This window comes from Phascolarctos cinereus, unplaced genomic scaffold (assembly GCF_003287225.1).
Source record: "Phascolarctos cinereus isolate Bilbo 61053 unplaced genomic scaffold, phaCin_HiC Scaffold_4;HRSCAF=312, whole genome shotgun sequence".
Lineage (NCBI taxonomy): Eukaryota > Metazoa > Chordata > Mammalia > Diprotodontia > Phascolarctidae > Phascolarctos > Phascolarctos cinereus.
This window is the reverse complement of record NW_027555847.1, coordinates 325,519,485-325,546,364: the sequence shown is the minus strand read 5'-3', so window position 1 is coordinate 325,546,364 and position 26,880 is coordinate 325,519,485. Positions and strand designations below refer to the sequence as shown.

Here is a 26,880-nt window from a genome sequence, read left to right as displayed (position 1 = left end):
GAGTCTCCTCCTTACTATGTCATTTCTGAGTTTATCTAAGTGAAAATTCAAGGTGTTTTCCAGTGTACCTCTTCATCATCTTTCAGACCGTATCCTCAAGGTAGATTCTAGCCTAGCAGTGAATTGTAGGAGATAGCGCTACTGTCATTTTAAATTTTGAGTGAGGGCTTTGATGACCTGAGACGGGATGTGACAGTTTTTGTTGACCTTTGGACAAAGCCAGTCGTTCTTACAGTTCTCTGTGACCAGATTTTATTAAACACCTAATTTTGTAGATAATACCTTGCCAGGTCTGCCCTGGGAAAGCTACAAAGCTCAGATGATCCATGATCTCTCCCTGCTATGACAAGTTCAAATGGGTCAGCAAGAAGAACTCCTGGATTTGTGAATCCAACCTCTAAGTTTATCAGTCAACTAGAGCTATAGAAACCTTTCCCCTTCTTTTTTCCTTTTCAGTCTTCTGTGCTTTCCTCAAGACATGCCATGTAGCCTTGAGTGTTCCCTAAGGCTCTGTCCTGGGTCCTCTTCTCTTCTCCCTCTACACTGCTTCACTTGGTGATAGCATCAACTCCATGGATTTTATTACTATCTCTACCATAAATAGATTCTCAAATCTAACTTCCAGAATTGCATCTCCAGTTGCTTTTTAATCACCTTGAATTAGATATTCACCAGACACTTGAACCCAACATGTTTGGAACTAAACTCATCATCTTTCCTGTCCAAGCTTTCTCCCCTTGCTACTTTTCCTATTTTTGAGGGGTTATTCTCCCAGAATTGATGCTTGAAGTAGGATTAGAGGAATCCTGGGATACTTTTCAGATGTTGATTTAGCTTTGGAAACTTTAGGACACAGGTGTGCTATTTGGGACTAGAATAAGCCTCAGGGAGACCTGCTGCCCTCCAGGTTATCACTAAACCTACATTGACTCCTAATCTAGGATGACCTCAGGCTGAGTTATCAGGTTCTGAGACTAGTGACAGAGTAGCAAACCTTCGAAACACTTCTGAACCATCCCCTACCCACATTATAATGTGGAAGAATGGTGAATGACTCACATTTAGATAGACTATGGAAAAGAAGGGGATTAAAAGAAAAAAAATTTCTGTGTCAAAATTCTCAAATAATAAAAATAAATAAAATCCGGGAACCAGTGTCCTAAGTCCTAATTGGCCCTAATTTTAATAGAAGATGTATTGGAGTATAGTAATCCTCCTTCCAGATATTGAGGGGATCGAAGTTGTCGCATTCACTTCTTCCTTAGAAAGAAGTCATAAGCAAAGGCATCCTGCAGGCCACAGGTGGATGCAGAATCCTTGGGCAGACTGCCAGGCTGGGATATACTAGTAGATATTTAACAAGCAGCTTTGGGAGGGGAAGGGGTTAAGTTGTTCTTGTGGTGCATTTTTAAGTTTTGTCTGAATTTAGAACATTTTCTCCCCCACTTTAAGTGTAGGAAATAAAAAAAACCCCATAATTCAAGCCCTGATTTATAGACTTTGCTGATCTCTGAGGTGCAAATAAATGCTATTGCTAAAAATTTGCCGATCCCTGTTCAATCTGGGCTCAAGCATACTGTTGCCGCCAGCCCACTATACTCTGTATTAGCTATTTGATCCAATTCCTTTTCTTTAGAAAACAATCAAAATATTTGAGTGTTGGAAGCTTTCCTTTAAGTAGCCTTTCCACCTGTTGAATATACAATAAGGTGCCATACTCCATGGAATTCCTCCTGATCTTCCCCTCTGTCAGTCAAGCAACAAACATTTATTAAGTGTCTACAGGTGCCAGGAGACACAAAGACTAAAATGAAATGATCCCTGCTTTTGAGGAGGTTACCATCTATGCAGAGAAGATAGCATGCCCTCATTAGAACTAGATACAAAATAGATATACAAAAATTTTTAAAAAAAGAGTAATTATAGCATGAAAAGAAATGCTACAGAGTATCAGCATGCTGCTTGGCAATGTGATGCAGAGCACTCAAAGACTATTGAACGTGGTGATTCCTGCCCTCAAACAGGTTGCAATCTGTTTGTGAAGCTATCGCAGCCTAGTGATCCCAAGACTCGAAACTGAAATTGAGAATAGTTTTTCTTCAGAGTCAAAATAATTACCCAATTCCCTCAAATCTGTTTATTTCCAAGCTCCACCTCTTCCACGTTAAATATTAAGGAGTCAGAGATAATAACTCTTAAAATATTTCTCTAAATATGTTTTAGCTGCATAAGATTAGCACATTTTTCTTGGCAATGAGTGCTTTTCTTTCTTTTTTTTTTATGAGATCCCTCCCTCCTTTGCAATTTTCCTTCTGAAACACTTCCTCTGCTTCTCTTCTCCCATTGACTGCCCCTTCAATTTATTCCCTGTGCTTTAGCCCTCTCAGCACTTCCCACCCTTAGCCTTTTGGTTCAACTTTCTTCATAAATTGTATAGCATGCTTCCTTCCTGTTTTACATTCCATAGGACACAGACCAATCATAGTGGAAGTGCATTGACAACACAAGAATCTAGTTTCCAATGGCAGGCATTTTTTTAATAATAGAATCAGGATAAATGACTTGTTGGTTAAGAAATAGCACCACCTGGTTCTAGTGTTTAGAATGTAGAATATAGCAATCTGTTAGAAATGTAGCCATAGCCAAGGCATTTAATATAGAATTAACATGGGATTCTTGATTTAGATTGGGAGACTAAAATTTTCGTTGAATGTCTTTCACTTGCTATAACCTTAGTCAAATGAAATGTCAGCTGTTAGCTTATCTTGGCATGAAGCTGGAGGACTAGGATGTGAAGCCTTTGATTCCAGGTCCGTTACGTCCTTGATTGGACAGTCACAATAAGTTGTCTGTCAGTCAGTGCAGATTAATAATAATTGTTCACCTTTATATAGCGCTTTAAGGCTTGCAAAGTACTTTGCTTACAACAGCCCTTTGAGGAAAGTAGAACAACTATTTTGTTGGTGTTTAGTTGTTTCTGTTGTGTCCAACTCTTCTTCTTGACCCCATATGGGGTTTCCTTGGCAGAGATACTGGATGCTACATTTCCTTCTCCAGCTCATTTTATAGATGAGGAAACTGAGGCAAATAGGGTTAGATGACTTGCCCAGGGTCACACAGCTGGGAAGTATCTGAGGCCAGATTTGAACTCAGGGAAGTGAGTGAGTCTTCTGGACTCCAGGCTCAGTGCTCTATCCACTGAGCCACCTAGCTGCCCTATACCTATTTTTTTTGTTGTTAAGTCAGTTTTCAGTCATGTCTAACTCTCCATGACCCATAATTTTTGTTTTTGTTTTGTTTTGTTTTTATAGAGATACTGGAGTGGTTTGCCATTTTCTTCTCCAGCTCATTTTATAGGTGAGGAATTGATGCAAACAGGGTTAAGTGACTTGCCCAGGGTCACAAAGCTAGTGAGTGTCTGAGGCAAGATTTGAATTCAGGAAGATGTGTTCCTGACTGCAGGCCCAGTACTCTGTCTACTGCTTCACCTAGCCGCCTATTTTTACAGATGAGGAAAATGAAACTTTGAAACATGAGACTTGTTCAGGAACACATGTGATGACACAACTTGTAAATGTCTGATTTCCTGATTTGAACCAGAAACTCCAAGTGTAGCAGGCTGACTCTCACAGAATCTGAATGAATAGATATTTATTTGTGTTCTTGACAGATGTCTGTCTGCCTTGTTTCATACTTAGATACATCAAATGAAATCAATAGAAATTCATTAAGCTTCTACCACACACACACACACACACACACACACACACACACACACACACACACACACACACACACACACACCCCTACCTACTAACTCCCATCATGTCTTGGGAAGTTTAAAGGGTGTGGTGGGAAAGCCCTCAGTAATGGCTAAGGTATGATCCACAGACTAGAATGTGACTGCATTCCATTCTTTAGGGGGGGAAATTGCTTGTCCTTCATTTTCAAAGAGGACATCACAAGAGTAATGTCTTGACTTGTGTGTGAATTGGATTTAAGTGAGGCAGAGCTGGGGGAAAAGAGATCTTGATGAAGGACTGTGGAAAATATATGTGATAAATTTGAACATGGACTCTCTCCCATCTGTCACCTCCTCTTTCCAATGGCCACCACCCTGCCTTTTTTTTTTTAATCTTTACATATCTTGCCTGGATGATTATAAAAGCCTTGCTTTTGGCATCCTGCTTCCAACCTCTTCCTAGTCGAATCCATTCCCTACAAGACTGCCAAAACAATCTGGGAGGCACAGGTCCAACTGTCCCTCGCCTCTCAAAGACCTTCAATGGTTCCACATTGACCATTAGATAAGAAAAAAAAATTCTTCCACTAACATTTAAGGTCCCCTACAATATGGCTATCACTGCTTTTCTAGCCTTCTTTGTAAAGTTTATATTCTGGCCAAAATACATTACTAACTAACTATTCTCTGGAATTTAACATTTCATCCCCCACCTGCTGTTCATTTTGAACAAGCCATCCCCTCTCCTTGAATGGAAAGCACTCTCTTCTTAACCCCATATCTCACAAGCGTTGCCTTCCTTAAAGATTAAAAACTTTGGGCATGGAGTCTGAGGATCTAGGTTCAAATTCCACCTCAGACACTTATTAGCCTGATGACCCTAGGCAAATCACTTAATCTTTCTATGCCTCAGTTTCCTCATCTGTAAAATGAGAGCTTGTTTTTAATAGTGTCTGAGGTTCCTTCCAGTTCTAAATCTATAATCCTATTATCTGCTTAAGTTCTGCCTGTTTGTCCCCTTTCCCCACCAGTTGTTAATGTCTTCTCCCACCTCATTTTTCCTTGCTTTATATTTATTCACATAGTAAATATTGTGTCTTTACACTCCCCCCCCCTTTAATCCACCCAATTGTGACCCATTATGGAAACTCCTTGAGGATGGAGACTATTAACATTTTGTTATTGTTGATAGGGCCAATCTCAACGCCTTATGGGAATAATATTCACTTTAAAAACAAAACTAAACCAAAACCAAAGACAATTTATTGAACTGATGATATAACAATTATGGACCAAAACAAGTAGACAAATCTAGAATTGTACTGGTATTCTTGAAATGCTAAAGAACCCAAGAAAGTCTTCTCTTGTATAAGGGATGGAACTATTATGGAGGATTTACAGAAAGGCATAGCCATGATGGGAACTACATAGGATGAGTAGATTTGGTGGGACAGAGATGTCCACTGGTAGCTCATTGAACCATTGAAGCAAAGGCTTCCTTTCTCCAGTGCCCCTGAACAAACCTCCCTGCTAGATTCCAGGGTCTCTGGCTGTTCTCTTGTATCTCACAGAGCCAATGAAACCAATCAAAGCGTGTTTTAGGAAGTGTCTACTAAGTCCCTGATTAGTTTAATCTAGATGGAGTCTAATTATCAGAGTCTTATTACTTGCTTGCAATAATTTGCTTTGGGTGAAACTTGGAGCTGTGTTTAAATTTTTAGTCCAGGTTCAGAGTTGGTTTACTTAAAAAAATGTGGGATTTCCCTTTGGAGTGTTGGATTCTCCTGTAATTTGTTTCATTTTTTAAAAGATGTGTATGGGATGATATCATGCAATTTTTTTTTCAAAATTGAATTGAACTGGTTTAAGAGATTTAACAAGTAAGGGTATAATCATACTTTATTTTGAAAGCTGGAGCTAGCAATTAGAGCTATAAAATTATCCTCTATAATGAAATGTTAAATGATATTTGAAATAAGCTTTGTTAATATGAACTAATAGGTAAGCTTCTCAAATGCCTTTACAAAATATCACTTAATGGTAGATTTAACATAATATAGGGCCCACACATTTTTCTAAAAGTAGTGGTAAACTTTAAAAAAAACATATCTCAGCTGTAATATAGCAGTTTGATTCCTAAAACAGATGTTGTGAAGTCTCCAGGAAATTACAGTGATTAAGGAATCGGGAAAATTTAATTCACTTGTAAAACAGGTGTCCTTAGTATTTGTAAGCTTTTCAGCTACTATTCATATTGTCATTTTTTCCTCTTCTGAAATTTTAAATTCTCTGTTTACTTTCTTCAGTTAAAGAGAGTTTGACTAACATCATTTTTAAACTGACTTGAGTGTGAATTTCTTTCAGCATTCTATTCAAAAATCACCATACTGTTTGTAGAGCTTTCTTTTTAAGGGTTGTTGTTGTTGTTGTTGAATCATTTCAGTCATGTCCAATTCATTGTGACCCCCATTTGGGGACTTCTTGGCAAAGCTACTGGAGCAGTTTTTCATTTCCTGCTCCAGCTTATTTGACAGATGAAGAAACATAGGCAAACAGATGTAAGTGACTTGCTCAGAGTAACACAGCTAATAAGTGTCTGAGGCCAGATTTGAACTCAGGAAGACCAGTATTCCTGACTCCAGGCCTGCACTCTATCCACTGTACCACCTACTTCTAGTTCTTCCCTTCAAGGTCTAAGGTGAATGTCACATCCTTCAGGAGCTGGTTTTGAATTCTTCCTGTTAGTTAATTAGGGGGTTAGTTTCCCCTCCTCATGTCTCCTGAATGGGACTTCCCAGTGAAGACTCCTCAGTGTAATTAAGGTTTGGGATGAGGGTCCCGTGAGAACTTCTTAGAAGAATGAATAGAAATTGTATTAGACTCAAGGCAGGCATAGCAGCCTGACAGGCCTAAGTTTCGATTTACTAGAAATCACCTGATTTACGGGAATTCAACCCCAAGTACCTCCCCCCCCATGCCATTGTTACGTAGTTAAAGTTTGCCAAGCCTGAAACTCCTGAAGAAGCCCCCCCCTGTATTTTGTTGATGCACCTGTTGCTATATTTCGGTCATGGTGACCTGTTTATACAGTACAGTGTCTAGCTTGACTGCACATCTTTAATTGCTTCTTTGGTATTACTTCAGCAAACTAGGAAATAGAGATATGTATATTGTGTTCATTGTTTTGTCTTCAGTTTCTATGGTACATTGAGAATGTGAGCCAAATATTGGCCAGTTGGTGGGAGGGGGGAATTTGCCCATTAGGGTATATAATCTGGTCCTTTGCTTCTGTCTGGGTCTCCTTTCATCAGAGTATTCTATTGGAGGGACACCCAAATCTCAAGGTTTGATATAATAATAATAATAATAATAATAATAATAATAATAATAATCTTTCTGTTTCTCCTTGGATACCTCTGTGTGTTTTTTAATTTGAGTGGCATCCCACACATCTCCAATCTCTCTAATAATATTTATATCCTGTTTTATCTGTAAACAGCCCCCAGGAGGATATCAACTCCTTGAGGGCAGGCTTTGTTATATTTTTGTCTTTGTATCCTGCCCAGCACAGTGCCCTGGGTGTAGTAGGCGCTTAAAATCATGTGTTGATTTACTATGTCTAAAGTACCAAGTATGTATTGAAGATAGAATTTGCTTGATCTCTCATCATTTTAGGGGGTTGCTAGGGCTGAAGCAAAATTTCAGTGGGTCATTGCTGTGGCTTCCACTACTCCAGCCAACTTCCCCATCCTGGCCTTGTTTTAGATAAGTGATATATTAGGTTCAAAAGAATACCACAAATATTACCGGGGCCTATGAAGAAAAGTTTCTGTGAAATGGTATTGTATAGCCTTGAGCAACAAGGAAGTAGATGTGGAAGAATGAAGGAAAGCCCTGTTAGCTTTGCTCTACCATCCTGGTGGTGCAGTTATATACAGCCAACTGTTTGCAAATCAACCACTTATGCTTCAGCATTTACTCTATTGGTTATCTCTCTGATATGCATACTTTCTCTGTCACTGCACAATCAGCCTGTGCAATTGTCATTCTTGTCTGTTTATGATTGTCCTTGGAGAATCCATGTAAAAGGCATATGGAGGAGGTAAGGTCTGGGGGTGGGGGAGAGAGGGAAATTATGATTTAGGAAATCCTTGGGGTGGTGAGTAGAGCCAGGGTGTGGGAGGTGATCCCTTACTATGTGACCAATCCGCCTCCTTATCAGGTAGTGAGGGTATCTTTTACGTGGCTTCCTCATGGAAGAAATAAATATCTTGCTCCTTACTCCCCTTCACTTACCTTGAGAACCAGTGACACTGAATCTCTGGCTGTTGCTCTAATTTTCCCAACTGTATGCATTTTCACTGACTGTCTCTTAGGCCTGAAATTCTCTCCCTCTTCATTTCTTATCACCTGGCTTGCTTCAGAGATCTAGTTTAGAAAATTAGATCTTCCCCTCCCTAAAAGCTTTTTCGAGAAGCTTTTCCTGATCCTTCTTAATGACAATGCCTTTTCCTTGGAATAAATCTCCAATTTATTCAGAGCCAGCTGAGTGGTTCAATAGATAGAACACCGGACCTGGATTCAGGAAGATGGGTTCACATTGGCTTCAGAAACTTCCTAGTTGTGTGACTCTGGACAAGTCACCTAAGGTCTGTCTGCCTCCATTTCCTTCACTGTAAAATAAGGATCATAATAACACCTACCTCCTAGGGTGGTTGTGATGATGAAATAAGATAGTATTTGCAAAGCACTTAGCATAGTGCCTAGTACATAGTAAGTGCTTAAATACATGCTTGTTTACTTCCTATATATCTTGTTCTTATATTGACATTTGCAAGTTTATGTTCCTTAAGTGATGTGACTGGTTTTGCCTTTGTTTTGATTCTTAGCACTTAGTGGGGTACTTGATACATAATAGGTTGATAATAAATTCTTGTTGACCAAGTAACATTCTAGGGCAGGAGTGGGGAATCTTCGGCTTTGAGGTCACATGTGCCCCTGCCCCCCAGGTCCTCAAGTGGGGCCTTTGACTGAATTCAAACTTCAGGAAACAAACCCCCTTAATAAAAAAGATTTATTCTGTAGAACTTGGACTCACTCAAAAGGCCACACCCAAGGACCTACAAGGCCAAATGAGGCTTCGAGGCTGAAGGTTCTCCACTTCTGTCCTAAGGACTGATGAGGCTTATTTAAAAAAAAAAATCAGCCATGAATCATTTAAATTTTTTTGTTGTTGTTAAATAACAATCAGTGGTGTCTTTTCCTATGTAAGCCTGTCTGTTTGAATCACTACCCAACCACAGTATCAACAGCTCCAATTCCCACAAATAATCTTATATGCTTGTGTCGCACTTTCCTGGGCATCCTGGAGGATTCTCAACTTCTGGGTCGGTATTCCATTTCCCTTCTCCTCTGCTTCCAATACAAGTCCTGAAGGTCATGAAAATGAATTTGAAAAGCTCAGTCCTTGAAAAGAAATGAAGCTAAATGAGGTCCTTTCATCTTTATCAAGTTATGGCTTATGGAGATCTCCACAAATTATAGTGTAATTAGAACCGTGGGTTATAACAACAGATGCTTGTGGCCTCATAACTATAAAATGTGTTCTATGCCTTAGGTGGCACATTTTAACATTTGGTAGTGTTTCTGATCCTTATTTTGATTTGCCTTACATGTTTGCTTAATTGTTAAATCTTATAGACTTGTGAATTGATAATGATGCTGGTCATTCAATAATATTCAAAGACTTGGTTTGCTTTGCATAGAAATTCACTATTGAATTTATTTGTTGGTGTTCAATAGCTACTTTTTCCTGTTTATAATATCTTGGTTTTATTAAAATATGATATTTAATAAGGATTTAGAATAGGCAAAGGTAATACTGAATGTAGGCAAAAGGATTCCTCAGAGGTGACTGTAAAGGTTACTTCTAATTCTCTACCAATAATTCAAAATTTAAAAAAGTTTCATAATGGATTTGTATGAATTATTCCAAAGGTATATTAAATGTTAACATAGACCTTTACATACTATTCATTTCTTTTCTTGACATCTCCAAATTGGATATGTCTAAGAATGGATTTTTTTCCTTTCTAAAATGGGAATGATGGGCTGATTTGAATATAGAGTTAAAAAATTCTCCTAGTGGCTACTATATTTGAATTAAGGTTGCCAATACTTGATCAAAAGAATTAGGTTTTCATTCATCCAAAGTTCTCTACTAAATTCCTAATGCACCAGCAAATTCATCATTGATCTATCATATGTAACATCCTATATGTGCAAGGTGGTGGCATGGTGCAAATTAAGGCTGAAATAGTGAGTGGTCTGATTTGCAAGTTTAGAGAACTATATATTGTTTGAAAACAGTGCCATACTATGCATGAAGATGTTTCTCATTTCCAAATTATTGGAAGAAATCTTAGTGAATTATAGAAATGATCAATGATTCAGCTAACATCAGTTACCCTTCTTTCAATGCAAAGATTGTTCTTGTGTTGACACTTCTTGTTTATTTACTTGGAATCTGCCCCTTTCGATAGTGGCTATTAGCACAGCAAATTGGTTTTGGTTGAGACTACATAAATAAAAATTTTATACTCCCTGCCACAAAGCTGAAGCACTCTACAAAGGAAAACTTTTTGAAGGGTGGAGGGGAGGGTTTAGAGCCCAGGATGAAAGTAGGAAGTAAGGAAATGAGCATTAAGTCCCTACTGTGTGCCAGACACAGTGCAAACTGATTTGCAAATATCTCATTTGATAGTTATTTAGTCATTAGATTGAGAATATATGTAATATAAGTACATACAATATAATCTGTGTATAGTAAATAGTAAATATATATATATGATAGTATATATAGTAAATATATGTATAACAAATTTATAGTAGATAGATGTGTAATCTAAGTTGTTGACTTGGTGGCCATCAACCACTGCTGCCCTATCCTGACAGCACAAGGACGGTGTCTCACTTCAGATTGGCTTATGAAGTATGGAGGCTGTGCCATCCAGTATTTAGGATCAGACTTTTAGTATTCGAAGAAAACGGAGTCCCAAATTCTATTTCCCTTTATATGAATGATTGACATATATACTTTTCATGAGAGCTAAACTACTCATTGAGTGTGAATTCATAAAGACAAGCTTCGTGGGTTTCTATGCTGGATTTAAATTTTCCTAAAGAAATTCTTTTTAATGAAGCCAATTATTGATGTAACAAATTATATTCTACTGTGGGAAATAAATACATCACCTCAACAAGACATAATTTGCTTGCTCATTTTTGGAGTATGTGATCAGTGGCAAATTAATACCCTCTGGATATCATATAGTCACAAACACATGGTATTAGTTTGAAAATTTAAGCAAATATTTTTATGTTGTCAAATGGTAGTTAGGATATACTTTAGAACTATCCATTTTCAACATTCCCAACCCCCCTCCCCCCATGCTTGAAATAAACTTCCTTCTTACTTCTGCTTCATAGACTCTTCCTTTAAGATACAAGTAAGGCACCATCTTCTTCATGAAGTATTTTCGGAGCTGCCCAAATACTAGTACCTTCTCTCTTTGCATTTAACTACTTTTTTATACACACATATTTGTATATATTATGTATGTTTATATATGTATATATTGTATATATGCTATATATGTATTGTATATATGTTTCTATATATTTGTCTTTATTTACTTTATATCTATCTATGTGTTTCATATGACCTTGTTATATTTCCCATTAGATTCCCAATGAAAATACATTGCAAGTAGGGATTGCTTTCTTCTTTGTATTTCTCTCCCTAGTGCATAGCATAGTACCTAGCATGTAGTATGCATGCTTAATAAATACTTGTTTGGTTGCACATAAATTTTGAACAATGGAAAATCCCTTTAAATGCTACAGATGCTTCCTTTTGGACTCTTAAATTGTTGGAGTCCTTTGATGGTCAGAACCTAGTAGGGTAAGTGATCAGTTAAAAACCATGTTGGATTACTCATAATGGCAGACTAATATGAAAAGTCATAGAGTAACCAGCAACCTAATATAATATGCAGAAGGTCTACTGACTCTGGAGTTAGGAAGACTGAGGTTGAGTCTTGCCTCTAAGGAAAACTGAGTACTAGCTGTGGAAACATGGGCAATCCTTAACTGTTTAGTACCTAAGGCAGTTCTGTAAGACTGTCTCTGTCTCTATCTGTCTTGGTGTGTATGTGTGTATATCAGTATCTCTATATTGGGGGGGGGAGGAGGGGAAGGGAGGGAAATAGAGAGAATTATTGAAGGGAGCTTCTATACCAAGAGTTTGCTCCATACTGATGAAATCACAAGTCCCAACCAAGAAAACCCAAAACAAACCATCATTTAGGAAAGACCCTGACGTGATTATGCTGGTTACAAATCTGTAACTTGAGAGTGGAGTGTGGGGAGCAGGATAGGGAAGCTGTACACAAAAAGTCTTCTAACAGATTTAGGGAGGAAGCAATGAGCTTGAGCATGTTTTGAGCAATAGCAAATGGGTTTCATATCTAGCTTTGATCTGTGTACCCAAGCAACCACAGTTATTTCTGTGCCCTGCTACAGCAGTACTGTTGGTGGAAATCTGACTATTCACCCTTTTATCCTATGGGTTTCTGCACTGCAGGGCACGTTATAAGAAGTATTTTCTGGCTATGGCATGTTAATTATAGGTTCACCCCCTTATACTTTTGGGATCTTAGACATAGAATAACTCTGGGGACTCTTCAGTGTGTATTTAGTTCTGCCTATTGGATTATCCAACTGTGGATCAGACTTCACGTGTGAATCTGTACAAGCCTGGAGAAAAAACACAGTAGGGGATCCCAGGCTTTCCAGCTAGTGTACTCACCTTTGTTCAGTTTGCAACTTAACTTTCCTGCAGAGGTTCTCAATTACATTGAACTCTGAGCATGCATATGTTCTATGTTTCTCCTTCTCCCCAACCCACTGCACCCCTTCCCCCAAATCTAGGAGTGACCTATTGGCCAGCATATTGCTACTGCGGTATCATAAAGCTGTAGATTAAGAAATTTAAGCTCCTTTAAATAATTGATTTTCAGTGTGATTACATTTTATTAAAAAAATAAATTTTTGAGTAGGTTTTTGAAATAAGGTCCTATGGTGAAAAAACTTTCTCTGATTGCCCAGACTGTCATTTTATTTCTATGTGCAATTCATTAAAATAACTCTAATTCTACATGCTGCCCCTTAGTTTCTATTAAGATGTATTGCTTGAATCTTTGTGTAAATGCATTGATTATTTTATAGACCCATTTGTTAATCTTGTGTGTCTGGTGTTCAAGATTCATTGAGCTTGATAACAAATGAAATGAAAGAGGAGACAAGAATTCAGGGGCCTGTTTAGTCTCCTTGAAGGATGCAATGTCTTTTCACCAGCTTTCTACCAATGGGGGGCATAAATATTATGGCTCTGATTTTAGGTATGAGATTTAACAGTGACATCTGCCCCCTGCTGAGTTCAGGGTACAATTAGCTAATTAAAAAAAACAAAAACAAACCCAACAACTGTTTTCACCTTGGTGTTAGAAGAAGAGCTATAAAGTACAGGCCTGGAATTGAGTTAATTTGCATGTTGACTGTAAATGTGAATTTAACTCTGTGATTAATTTTTTTCTTGGTGAGTGGGAGAATCTGGCATTGTTTATACTGATGATGTTTCCTTATTATGGTTTGGAACATTTAAATCAGTTGTAATGATTCCATATGGGATCGCAATCTACAGCTTTCTTCCCATTTGGATCAGTGAGGATAATTATTTGTTTACATGTGATTAGAACACTTTTTTTTTAGGGGGTGAGGTAAAAATAGCACAACTCATTTGTGGTACACCTTTGGAGAATGAGAGGAAAAAAAATTTTGCTTGCTTAACATGCTTTAAAAAATAATAATATTGGAAATCTCCTGGCCAGCCAATTATTTTGCTTCAGGGAGGGGTGTTTCCTATCAAATTCAAGAGAGAATTTTCAAATTTAGTTAAATTTGTGATTAACAAAGATTAGTCTGTGACAACGTGAAGTATGGATTGGAGAGAAGAGAGTGATGGTGCATGGGGTGTAGTGTGTGGGAGGTCCTTGCTGTAGTTCAGGTAGGTGAATAGATAAGCCTGGACTAGGGCAGGGGGGGAATGAAGATGGAGATCCAGGAAACATATATAAAAGATAGTGGAGGATGAAGGCAGAGGACTTGAGAAGTTGTAGGGTATGCAAGATGAGGGATAGGGAAGAATAATTAAGATAGCACCAAGATTTCAGACACCACAGACTGGATGAATGAATGAGCCACCCACAGAAATTGGGAGCTGCCAAAGATGAGCGAATTATTGGGGGAAAACAGCAAGCTTAGCGGCAGCTAGGTGGCACATGGATAGAGCATCTGCCCTGGAGTCAGGAGGACCTGAGTTCAAATCTGGCCTCAGACACATAACATTCATTAGCTGTGTGACTCTGGGCAAGTCACTTAACTCTAATCGCCTCACCAAAAAAAAAACCCAAAAAACAAAACAAAAACAAAACAAAACAAACAAACAACAACAACACAGAAAAACAAACAAAAAAAGAAAACAGTAAGCTTGGTTTTGGATATGTTGAGCTTGGGGTACCAGAAGGATATCTAAAACGAAATATCACATAAGTAACCTATGAGTATCCTGTAAGTAACTGGATGTGCAGATCTGGAAAGGTTGAGATAAGAGCTATTGTCTTGGAATTTCCTCTGTTTAAGTTGGGAGTGACTGAGGGGAGGGAAGGAGGTAGTTAGGGATGGTGGTTAGGGAAGGACCTGAGAGAAGGGAGAGCCAGCAGGAATGAGAAAGAGGGACAATTAGTCAACAAACACTTTTTAAATCACTGTGCTAACGTTCTGGAACTACAAAGGGCAAAGCCCACAATGAGCTAAGGAGAAAGAGAAGTTTGATTAGTTCAATTAGTTCTATTGCAAGAGATCCAATGAGGTCCTAAATATGATTTTTTTTTATATTAAAGCCTTAGGATATTTTCTAGGATAGATAAAAATCTAAGGACTATTTCCTTACATCTTTCAAAAGAAAGCAGGGGAAAAGGGAAAAGAAAAAAACCATGTTGGCATGTCAGTAACTAGAGGGGATTATTTACTTGCGATTTGCCATTTGTGACATTTCATTTCTGTAAGGTGGTTATCCTTGTGGTTATTGCAGTGATTGCTGACAATTCAAGTGGATATGATTGATATATGACTTAAAGTAATATAGCTGTTTTCCTTGTGGAGGAAAAAAAAGGTTAATATTCTATACTTAACTAACAGGATGTTCCTTTCACATCCTCCTTCTGTCGAGTAGAGATGACCAAGGAGTAACTGATCACTGCTTGCAGTTCTTTGGGAGTTTTGTATCTGGTGTCGCTTTTTACTCTTATGAAAGGATTTGTAAGGGCAAGGAGTTCACACTGACACTCACCCAGACCTCGGTGTCCGTGGAAGTTTGTGTTCTTGGTCACTGGGGGCAGGATTCCTATTTACATTCTTTGATTGTATCCCCAATGTCCACTGCAGAGCCTTGTGCTTAATAGGTGTTTAATGAGTGTTTATTGAATTTAATATGGCCGGTCGATTTCTCAGGAGCTTAGGGATATAGAGCTATGCCCATTTTTCAAAATCCTAGCCCAAACCTTCCCCTTTTGAATGGGGCTTGTTGAACTGAGCAGGAAAACATTGACCTTCAGATTACTTTAAGGTGCATGCCTGAGGATAGATTTATCTCTTTTGAGCACTAGAACAAGATTGCTATGTAAGATTATCAGTTTTTGTTTTTTTTTTCCCCCTGGGCTTCCAGAACATCACTGGACAGACTCTTTGGTGATTTCTTCCAGAGAACTCAGCAGGGATGCATCTTAGATGAGTCAGGGCAGAGCTTCTCAGGCAAAGGTGATTTCAAGGTTGGAAGGAACTCTGGAATTCCCTGTGTTATTTTAGTCATATGTGACTGGGGCAGAGCACTGCTGATCTGAGACATGCCTTCTATCATGATAAGAAGGATAGAATTTTCAAATGTTAAGGTGTAATTAAATTAGTGGAGTTTATGGATAAAATTACCCTTTACTCCCCCACTCTTCTATTATTTCCCCTTTATCAACATTAAAAGTGGAATAGAAAATATCAGATAATGAAATCACAAAGACGGCCCTGTGAAACTATAACCTGTGAAATTCTAATGAGAAGAGAAATGTCTCAATTCTGACTTTTCATAGCTGTAAAATACACATGCATGGCTATAAGAGAATAAATTTAATTGCATATTTATAGCGTACACTCTTATTGGGAGGATATCAAATGTACTTTATATATGTTTATAAAGTTTTAGCTAGATAATGACTAAAGTACAGTTAAACACTCTCCCTCTCCCTTTTTTGGCCATTTTCCCATCACCTCCCATCCCACCTTCTCCTCTTCCTTTCTCCTGTTCATTTCCCCCCTTTCCATTCACTGTCAGGAAGGGCAGCCTCCGAAGAGCCATTTCAGCTCAGCCCGGCATCGGCAGAGACTAGTGGACACCTCGGCTCCAAAAGTGAGTAGGCATTTATAAGCCTATCTACATTGGGGAAGGGGGGAGGATTGCCAGTATTTTAGTGGGTTGTCATGGTGTGTGTGTGTACTGAATTCTAATCCTAATTTTTTTTTTCTGGGTGTGAGAGGTCTCCTTATGAAAGGAAATTAAAATATAATTGTGTTTGTATGCTCTCTATTCATTAAGCACACCTGTATCCTTCCTATTACACTCTTGGCTACTCGCCATTGGTCTTGACATTCTCCTCGAAGTTATGGAAGTTTCGTTATGTTTTGGGGAGAGAGAATAAACTAGCTCTGAAATTTTCTAAGATTTTATGCCCTTTAGCCACCCTATAACCATGTTTTTCTTCCATAATTTGATAATAAGGTATCGTGGTACAGTGGAAAATGTACTTGCTTTAGAGACAGAAGACACAGGTTTGAATCCCTTCTGGTAATTATTACCTATGTCTGACCTTTCCTAAGTCATTTAATGTTCCTGGGCCTCATTTTCCATAATGGATAAAATGAAGAGATTGGACCACAATGGCCTCTGACGTCCCTGTCTGACCTAGATTGATGGTTTTACAGATCTATGATCTCATCAATAAGAATATTACTTCCATTAATGCCAGAGCTGTCTATCTTTCATGACTCATCCATTTTATTATTTTTTAAAAATCCCTTTTTCTTATGAATTCACCAATTGGCAAACAGAAATATTTTAACATACAAAGAACAAGAAAGAGGACCATATGAAAAACTGAATTGCTACGTATAGTTTTTAAAGTACATACTAAATTTAGCATTTATTAAATGCCAAATCTATTAAGTTGTTAAATTTGCAATTTGGTATTTATTAAATTTGTTCTGTAGTTCCTTTATGCTTTTTATTTTCTTCTGTGCATTTGAAAAGATTTTTTTTTGATGCTCTTTTTGCATTTCTGTCACCAGTCTCTAAATAAATCTCTCCCTCCTTCCTTGAATAAGTTTTAACTTATACCAAAAGTGTTTACAGTCAACCAAAACAAATCAGCACTTTGGCCAAGTCTGAAATGGTATATCTCATTTTGCACTTACAGTCCATTACCTCTCCCTCTCGAGGTGGGCGGCATGCTTTATCATCAGTTCTCTGAAGTCACAATTATTCACTGCTTTGAATAGACTTCTTAAATCTCTCCAACTTGTTTCATTTTATAATATTGTGCTCATTATGGAAATTGCTCCTGTGGTTCAGCACATTTCATTCTCCATGAGTTCATGTAAGTCTTTCCATGTTTCTCTGAATTCTTCATTTCTTAGGGCACAGTAATATTCCATTATTTTCATATGTCATAGCCGTTCTCCAACTGACGGGCACAAATTTTGTTCCCAGTTCTTTGGTACAACGTACAACGAAAAGTGCTGCTATAAATATTCTTGTACATATGGGTCCTTTCTCTCTGTCCTTGACCTCCTTTGGATTTGCAAATGAATTCCCTTCCATTTTCTTTATTTACTATAGAACAGGATTCATTGCGGCCTGAGTCCTTCTGGATTTCCTCTCTCTGCCTTTCATTCTCTTCCTATTCCCTTCAGCTTAATTTCTGAAGTGATAAAAATGCCTTATTAGTAGAGGGATAACACAGTAGGGCATTTTGGCATGGATCTCAATGCCACCAGTAGATTTGGGCTGCAAAGTGCATTGTTTTCTCTTTCCTTTCCTTCATTGTTACAAAGAGGGAAAGACCCTGGATCTGGCATAAGAGGACCTGGCTTTGAATTCTGATACTGCCTCTTATGATGTATGTGCACATACCTCTCTAGGCCTCGGTTTTCTTATCAATTAAATGAGTGAGTTGGACAAGGTGATCTCTAAAGCCCCTTCCAGAGCTAAGTCAGTGGTCTTGTAGTCATTGTGTCTTAATATTGTATATCATTCAGTCTCTTTCTCCCCTCAGTTCTTTGTATTACAGTGCACATTAACTAGGGTAGCTAGGTGGTGAAGTAGAGTGCTAGGCCTGGAATCAGGAGGATTCGTCTTCCGGGTTCAAGTCCAGCTTCAGACACTTACTACTTGTGTGACTCTGGGGAAGTCATTTAACCCTGTTTGCCTCAGTTTCCTCATCTGTAAAATGAACTGGAGAAAGAAATGGCAAACTTCACCAGTACCTTTGCCAAGAAAATCTCAAATGGGGTCATGAAGAGTTGGACATGACTGAAAGAGACTGAACAACACCAACAAATTACTAATTTCTCCAATTGATGCTGAGGGTGTTTTTGGAGAGAGTTGTTACTTTTCCTCTTGGATGAACTTTAACAACCGTTTGCTCTCAGTGTTACATGAATAGATTCCATAGTATCGCCAAATAGGTTTGAAAGGTCAGCAGCTTTTCTGGGGGAAAATATAGCTCAGTTGCTGTAGGCAGTACGGATTTGACTGTGGGCCAGGAAGTCTTTCCTAACATTTAAGAGGATGGTCTGAAAGAGGATAGTTACTATATGGATATAGTATTTAGACAATAGCAAATGGAAATGCTAGTGTATGGTCAGTGACCTTTTGCTGCAAGCCAGTTGGCTAAGGATCCACACTGAATCATTTTCAGTTTCATTACCTAGGAGTCTAAAAACAGTATAGCAAAATCATCACTGGCCCATGATATTGGGTGTCCTTTTTTTCAGTGCTAGGAGATGAAACTATCAATTTATGATAAAATGGCCTGCTTGATATTTTAAGTATACTGATTTTGTTACCTATCTAAATTTATAACTTTGGGGAAAGAATGGGATGATAGAAAATTTTCTTGTGCCATTAAATATTTGTTCCTTGACTTTAGGTCTTATTATAAATATCCATTCCTTCAGGCCCTCTTGGCAGACAAAAAGAAGGAAACAACCCCTGCCTTCATGGAGTTTAGTCTAGCTGGAAAAGTGTCATGTATACTAGTAACTAAAATGGAGCATAGAATGTGAAATTGCAAAGAGATAGTTATACAGTGCAATAGGAATTCCAAAAGCCAAAGAAATTGTGTATAGCTGGGGAGACTTCATGTGCAAAATGGTATTAATTATGTCCATACTCCCACATTAATTTCTTTACTTGCAAACCATAAGTGATCTTCCATCACTGTATTTTGTGACAATCAATTTCTTTTCTATGTATTTTATTAATGGATTTTTTTACTATCATAATTACCTATGAATATCTCCCTCTTATAGTGGACTGTGTTGTTTAAGTGTCTGTTGAGGGGCAAAGAGGGTAGGGTAGGGAGGGGGAATGGAAGCTAATAGTTATTTTGTTCTTTTTTGAGATTGGATCTCTCTGTCTTTCCTGGTTGGGAGTGTGGTGGCCACTCACAGGCTACCCTTACTTCTGGTGAGCTCACCATATTGGTGCTAGACTTAGTATGGTCACCAGGTTGTATTAAACACTATGGCAGCTTACAGCCCCCAAATTCAAGGCATCTCGTAGCCTCAGTTTCTCCAGCAATAGGACTTATAGGCATACAGTTAAGTAAAACCTTATAATAGAGTGACTACAAAATGACAGAGTGTGTCCTGTAGTTTACTGCCTCTCTACCAAAAGGATATTGGTGTGTTCCAGGATCAGCCTTTTGGAACAACTATTTGCCATTGCATTTGATCCCACTTAGGGTGTCTTTTCCTATTTTGTTCATTTACATCATTGTAGTCATTGCACGTATCGTTCTGCTTTGGCCAATTTTACCACCTAAATATTCCTTAAGAAGCATATACCCCACAAGCTAGCAATCCTTGGATCATGGCACCCAAATGAGAAGTATGGAAAAGTGTGGCTATTTTTTTTTTGAGGAGTTAAGTGTTTTGTTAGTTGTGTGTTTTGAGTCCTAGAAAACAAACCTTTAAGTCTGTTTTATTTGAGTAAGAGTGAAGGGTTAGAAAGAAATCAAAGGCAGGTAATGTAGCTCAGATTTGGCTAAGCTTCCATTGGGAAGTTGAAAATATCTGTTACTATATGACTGAGAAACTTTAAGAGAGTCTAGAAAGGAGACTCTCCCCAGTGAAAACCACTGAGTATAACACAAGAACTAAGAATCAAGAAGAATGTGTTGCAGGAATAACAACTCAAAGGGCAATAACACTTATTTGTGAAGCTGGTAAAGGCTTCTCTTAAATAAAAATCAATTGGATACAGGCACATAGGGGTGGGGTGGGAGGAGTGAAGATGGGAGAAGGCAGAAGGACAGAAAAAAACCATGGGAAAGTGTCCAGAGGATTAGGATCCAAATCTCCTGGTATCTCTGCACATTCTGATGATAAAGATTTATTCTAGATGAGCTGTCTACATAAATTGGAAGGTTCATCAGTATTGAATTTCTGATAGTGCAAAACTATTAGCTGGCACAGGGGCTAATGGCAAGTTAAGTCTCAGAAGCAGAGAAGAAAGTATTATAACTCAAGACTCTTGATTTGCTTAAGGAATGAAACACACACATCCAAACACAGCAAAGCTGCAGCTCCCAGGAGCCTGTCTCTGCTTCCAAGCTGTGTGCTTCCCTAGTCAGTTGTGGGACTTGAAATGCCTTTGTAATCTCATCACTTTCTGTGACTTTTTCTAATGAAGGTAGGCTTATGAAGCCTAGGCTGCCTTGTTGGTGAAATCAGCCCTAGAGCCATCTCAGAGCAGATGTTCTACTTTTTGGAGTATTCTAAACCTTTTAGGATTGATCCTTTTAAAACTTTTTTTTTAACCTAACCTAAGAATAAATAAATTCTGATGTCTTTGAGATTCTGAAGCTCACTGTTCAGAGAGTGAACAAAGCACCTTGGGTAGCTCTTTGGTCCCTGAGTGACATGCGTGGCTTAGAACTACTTAGGACATGTGCAATAAAGCAAACAAAAATTAGTTTTTGGCTATATAAATCACAAATGTTTCTGTCCATATTCTCATGGGGAAATGTAGATTGATTTCTAAAGCACTGAAGGGTTGGGCTTTGAAATATATACATTCCATAGCTTCATTATGCACTGAGTTTCTGGATAGTAATTAACACCCCTCAGTCCCAAGAATTATAAGAGTGTTAAAGAATAATTTATCCTTTTTGGAGTATGTAGCACTTGTCTATTTAGGGAAGTAGAAAGATGGTGAAGGGATAAAGGAAGAAATCTTGTGATTTTCATCATTCTAGTTACAATATTGTGGCCACTTAAAAAAAGTACAAAAAAATGTAGCTTTGAAGAAATTGTGAAAAATAAAAAAAATGGGTATCTGTCTTAGTAATTTTCAAGGCTGTTTGTACTTTTATTTTTGATGCCAGCCCACATATAGAATTTATTTCTGGGAAAGAGCATCAGATCTGGCACCAAAAAACCTGCGTTTCAATTTCTGTTCTGCTTCTAACCATCTGTGTGACCTTTGTTGTTCAGTCAGGTCAGACTCTTTGTGACCCCATTTGGGATTTTCTTGGCAAAGATACTGGAGTCATTTTCCATTTCCTTCTCCAGCTAATTTTGTAGATGAAGAAACTGAGGCAAGAAGGGTGAAGTGACTTGCCTAGGGTCACACAGCTAGTAAGCGTCTGAGGCCAGATTTGAACTCAGGGAGATGAGTCTTCCTGACTCCAGGGCACCCACTCTATCCACTACACCACCTAGCTGTCCTGTGACCTTAGACAGGTATCCTAACCTCTCTAGGTCTTAGTTTCCTTATCTATAAAAATGAGTTGACCTAGATAACTTTGGAAGTCACTTCAGTCTCTAGAGTTGTAATCTTATGACCTCAGACTAGCCACTTTAAGTTTCTGGGCCTGTTTCTTTGTATGTAAAATGTCAGTGTAGTGGTAGCGGGGAGGTTGGACTAGATCATCTCAAAGAACAAATTTCTATGTTACTCTAAACTTGTATAATCCAGTCATTTAACAAATATTTGTCAAGTATATGTTATGTGCAAGATATTGTGCTAGGCTTTGGGGGGAGAGGGAAGAAGAAAACAATTTCTGCTCCAAAATCTTCCCTTTTACTTGTATAGACAATACTTTAAAAAAAACCACCATGAAATAATTTGAAAAAAGTTCATGGCAGCATATGGGCAATCATTAAATTGTGTGGTTTAGCCCATAAGTGCTGTGTTAGTCTAGGGAAAGAACTAGTCTTGGGGGAGGCAACATAGTAGAATGGAGAAAGTGTAGAATTAGTGTAGGGACCTGGGTTCAAGTTCTGGCTCCACTTGGGAGCTATATAATTGCATAAGTCACCATTTACTCTCTAGGAGACATTGGCCACATTATTCTACCAAACTCTTTGGGAGTCAATTTCTTCCTCCTTAAAATAAGAGAGTTGTAGTAGATGACTATAAGGTCTATTCTAGCTCAGATCTATGAACCTATGACCTCTTCTTATTTAGTAAAGGATCATAGATCCAGATAGAGATGGAAGGACTCTCACAGGCCACTGAGCCCAACCACTTTCTCTAAAAGAGAGGATGAAAATGAGGTGCAGAAAACTTAAATGGTTTTGTTTGCTCACCAGAGACAGGATTTGAACCCAGATCTTCTGATTCCAATGTCAGAGTGCTTTTCCTCTGTCAGGCAACCTCATAAATTGCCTTTACAGCCAGTTTAACATCAAATAAAAACCAGCTATATTAATTCATAATAAATGCCTTCTTTTTGACCCCAAACTTGATCTCTTACCATATCTAACAAACTTGTCTCTGAATAACTTTTTGCTCTATTAAGAGATAAAATCAACTCTACCCAAAGGATGATGACTTCTTGCCTCAAAAGATATTCAGTCCAGCAAACTTAGGTTGTGTTGTTAACAATGATAGCATGGTTGAAGCAAGTATACAGCCTCCTAAAGTGACTACTTTGAAGGGTACAACAATGATTTGTATATATGTGTTGGTTATGTTTCTTCCCCATTATATTAAAAAGTTTCCTGTTATTTTATAGTCAGGACTTGTACTTTATCCCTAATATACCTTCTATAATCAGTGCTAGAAGATCACACTGGCCATTTACTCTATTAAAACTCATTTCTGTTTTCCATATTCTCACTCAAACTCATTACTCTGTTGCTCAGCTTAAGTCTTATCAATAGCATTTCTTTCCTTATTGCCGCCATATCCATTAATTGTATCATATTGGCTGGTTACATTACACATTTCTTTTTTTTTTTTTGGAGGCAATCAGGGTTAAGTAACTTGCCCAGAGTCACACAGATAGTAAGTGTCTGAGGCCAGATTTGAACTCCAGGGTGGTACTTTATCCACTGTGCCACCTAGTTACTGCTTCCTGATTACAAAACAGAATTTTAACCTCTTAGAGCTTGAAGGGTCCTTAGAGCTGGTTTAATTCAACAGCCTCTCTTGAGATGGGATGTGACTGTCAGTGGCAGAACTGGATGCAGGCAACCAGTCCCTGCACTCCTATGCCACTTTTTAAGCCTCCTTAACCTTTTTGTTATTACACTTGCCACACTAATTTGTCAATTTCTATTTTATATGGATTTCACCACAATTATGTTAATTGCCCAGTAAAGAATCCTTTTAAAGCATCTCTTATTTGCCAGTCATTGCCAGTCATAGGCACTGGGGATATAAATACAAAAGCAAGACTTTCCCTGCCCTCAAGGAGTGTATAGTCTAGTGGTGGGTTACAACAAATTATTTGGAAGTGTCTCATTTCATAGAATCAAGGAATTTCAGATTTGGAAGGGACCTCAGAGACCATCTCGGGCAATCCTTTCTGAGAAAAGACTCTCTTCTGTAATGTACCTGACAAGTGGTCGTTAAGTCTTTGCTTGGAGACCTCCAATGAAGGGAAACCCACTAATGCCCAAGACAGATGATTCCCCTTTTGGGTATCTCTGGTTGTCAAGAATTTTTTTTAAGGCAATTGACTTGCCCAGGGTCACATAGCTAGTGTCAAGTCTTTGGTCTGAGGCCAGATTAGAACTCAGGTCCTCCTGACTTCAGGGTAATGCTACCCCAAGAATTTTTTTTTAATGGTGCTTTCTGATCCTAAATCTGATTTATAACTTCCCCTCATTGATCTTGCTTCTGCAGTCTGGAGCCAAACAGAACAAGTCTAACTCCTTTCATATGACAAGCCTTTCACATGACAGCTAAGTTCTAGTGACTCCTCCTTATTCATATTAATATTAGAATGTTGGTTGACTCAACTCAAGTTTTTTCCTTCCTGATTTTTATTTAATCTTTGATGTTTCTGTGATTTAATAGTTTTGCTTTATTAGCCCCCTTGTTTATCCTATTTTAATGCATCCTCCTTAAATTCTGTAAGTATTTATTAAGATCTATTATGTGCAAAAGGTTGTAAGCACTGTGATAGAGGCTGGAGATAACAAAGATAAAATGAACATAGTCCCCTCCCTCAAAAAGTTACTGTGGGCTTGGGAGGCTGTGGTATTTACACAGATAAGTATAGTAAGAGGTAGAATGTGATGATGGCAAAACACTCAAGAACAGTGCTTCTTAAATTGTGGGTCAAGACCCCATATGGGGTTGTGAAAAATTTGGCAACAGTACAAGGTTTCTGAACGTGCAACAACCAAAAATTAATTCAAAGTCAAATGCATAGTGAATCCAGGGTGTTTCTAGCAGTGCTTGCCTGTGTTGCATCGCACAACTTCACTGCAGGCTTGGTTCTGAACACAAAGTGTGTGCACTTTGCACGACACATGCCCTCAAGCCATGCAATGCCAGTGAATGCTTGTGAAATGTGAAGAGGGGTCATCAGGGTAAAAAGTTTAAGAAGCCCTGCTCTGGAGTCTAGACAACTGTCAATGAAGTGCTCTCAGCTGGGTGTTATCTGGGAATGAAGGCTTCATGAGGAGGGGCTGCCTGAGCTGACCTGTGAAGGAAGAGAAGAATTTTAATAGGTGGAGATGATAGAGGGACTGCATTTTAGGCACTCAGGGTGGTCTAGGGCCAAGTAATTCTCCTAAAATCCAGACTGAACTGTGTCACTCTTAATAAATTGTAATGACTTGCTCTTTCCCATAAGATAAACTATGAACTCCTCTGTTGGGCATTTAAAGTGCTTCACAACCTGACCAAAGCCGAACTTTCCAGCCTTGTCAAAAATTTCCTCACTTCCCAAACTCTATGGTTTTGAAAAACTAATTTATTTGCTTTCCTGTCATACGCCACCCCATCTCTGTATATAGCATACTTTGAATAGATTTGCATGTTGTCTCCCCCATTAGATTGTAAGCTCCTTGAAGGCAGGGACTATCTTTTGCCTCTTTTTTTTTTTTTTGTATCCTCAGTGAGTAGCACAGAGCCTGGCTTATAATAGGTGCTTAATAAATGTTTATTGCTGAGTTGGTATCTATGCATATTCACTAGTTGCCTTCCATATTTAGAATGCAATACTTCTTACTTCTACTTCTTTGAATCTCCTTTCTTGCAAAACTCAGTTCAAGCACTGCTACCTACAGGAAACCTTTCCTGATTCACTCCAGCTTCTAGAGTCCTCCTAATTACATTGTATTTATTTTGTCTTTAAATTATACTAATTGGCTATATGAGTAAGCTACTTTAAAGCAGAAGTTACTATTTCTTTTGGACTTTGTTTCCTAGTGTCTAGCTCAATGTCTGGAACATAGTAGGTGTTTAGTAAATGTTTTCTCCCTTGCCTAATTTACCTTAGGAAAGTAAGATAACTTTTCTGGGCTTCAGTTTTCTCGTTTGCAAAATTAGGATAATAAAAAATAACATGACACAAGGTTTCCTTATGAGAACCAAACGAGACAGCATATATACTTTGCATATCTCTAAGAATTCTCTTTGTGACCCCATTTGGGATTTCTTGGCAAGGATGCTAGAGTAATTTGCCATTTCCTTCTCTAGCTCATTATACAGATGAGGAAACTGAGGCAAACAGAGTTAAGTGACTTGCCCAGGGTCACACACCTAATAAATATCTGAGGTAAGATTTGAACTCAGGAAGATGAGTCTTCCTGACGCTAGCTATACTAGTTCTTAAATACCAAAGTAGGAATTCTGAAAATAAAGGTAGAGATTAACAAAATTGAAATAAAAGTGCATTGAATCTACAAATAAACCTACAAGTTTTTCTTAAAAGATAAACCATTAATTCCTTTGAAGGAGAGAAAAAGCAAATTATCAATATGAAAAATTAAAAAGGAAAAATTAAAACAAATGAAGGATAAATTAAAGAAATTATTAGAAAATATTTTGCCAATTTTATGCAAACAAACCTGACAATTTAAGTGAAGTGGATGAATGTTTACAAAATTTTAAATATCAAGATAAATAGAAGAAATAAAGATTTTAATTAATTTCAGAAAAAGAAATTGAATAGGCCATAAACGAACTGCTTCTCTTCTCCTCCCACAAAAAACCCAAGAACCAAATTACATTTAACATTCAAATAATTGGCAATTCCAATGTTACATAAATAGCTTTTAAAAAAAAAGAAGAAAAGAAGGGCTCCCACCAAATCCCTTCTTTTAGGCAAATATGAGCTTGGTACCTAAAGCAGGAAGGGACAAATCAAGTAAAAAAAAAAGTTATACACCAATATGCCCAAAGACTGCAAACACAAATATTTTAAATAATATGATAGCAAAGAGGC

General features: G+C 38.0%; 1 protein-coding gene across 3 annotated transcripts in view; it reads left to right on the top strand.

Annotated features, from left to right (window-relative positions):
• MAST4 (microtubule associated serine/threonine kinase family member 4) overlaps nt 1-26,880 on the top strand; it is a 781,800-nt gene that overhangs the window by 361,656 nt on the left and 393,264 nt on the right. The window contains exon 4 of one of the 3 annotated variants that reach the window (XM_021007207.2): nt 16,245-16,319. The exons of the other annotated variants lie outside the window; for them this stretch is intronic. Coding sequence (XP_020862866.1) covers nt 16,245-16,319 — 75 coding nt within the window. The remainder of the gene's footprint in view (nt 1-16,244; nt 16,320-26,880) is intronic. 3 annotated transcript variants of the gene reach the window in all.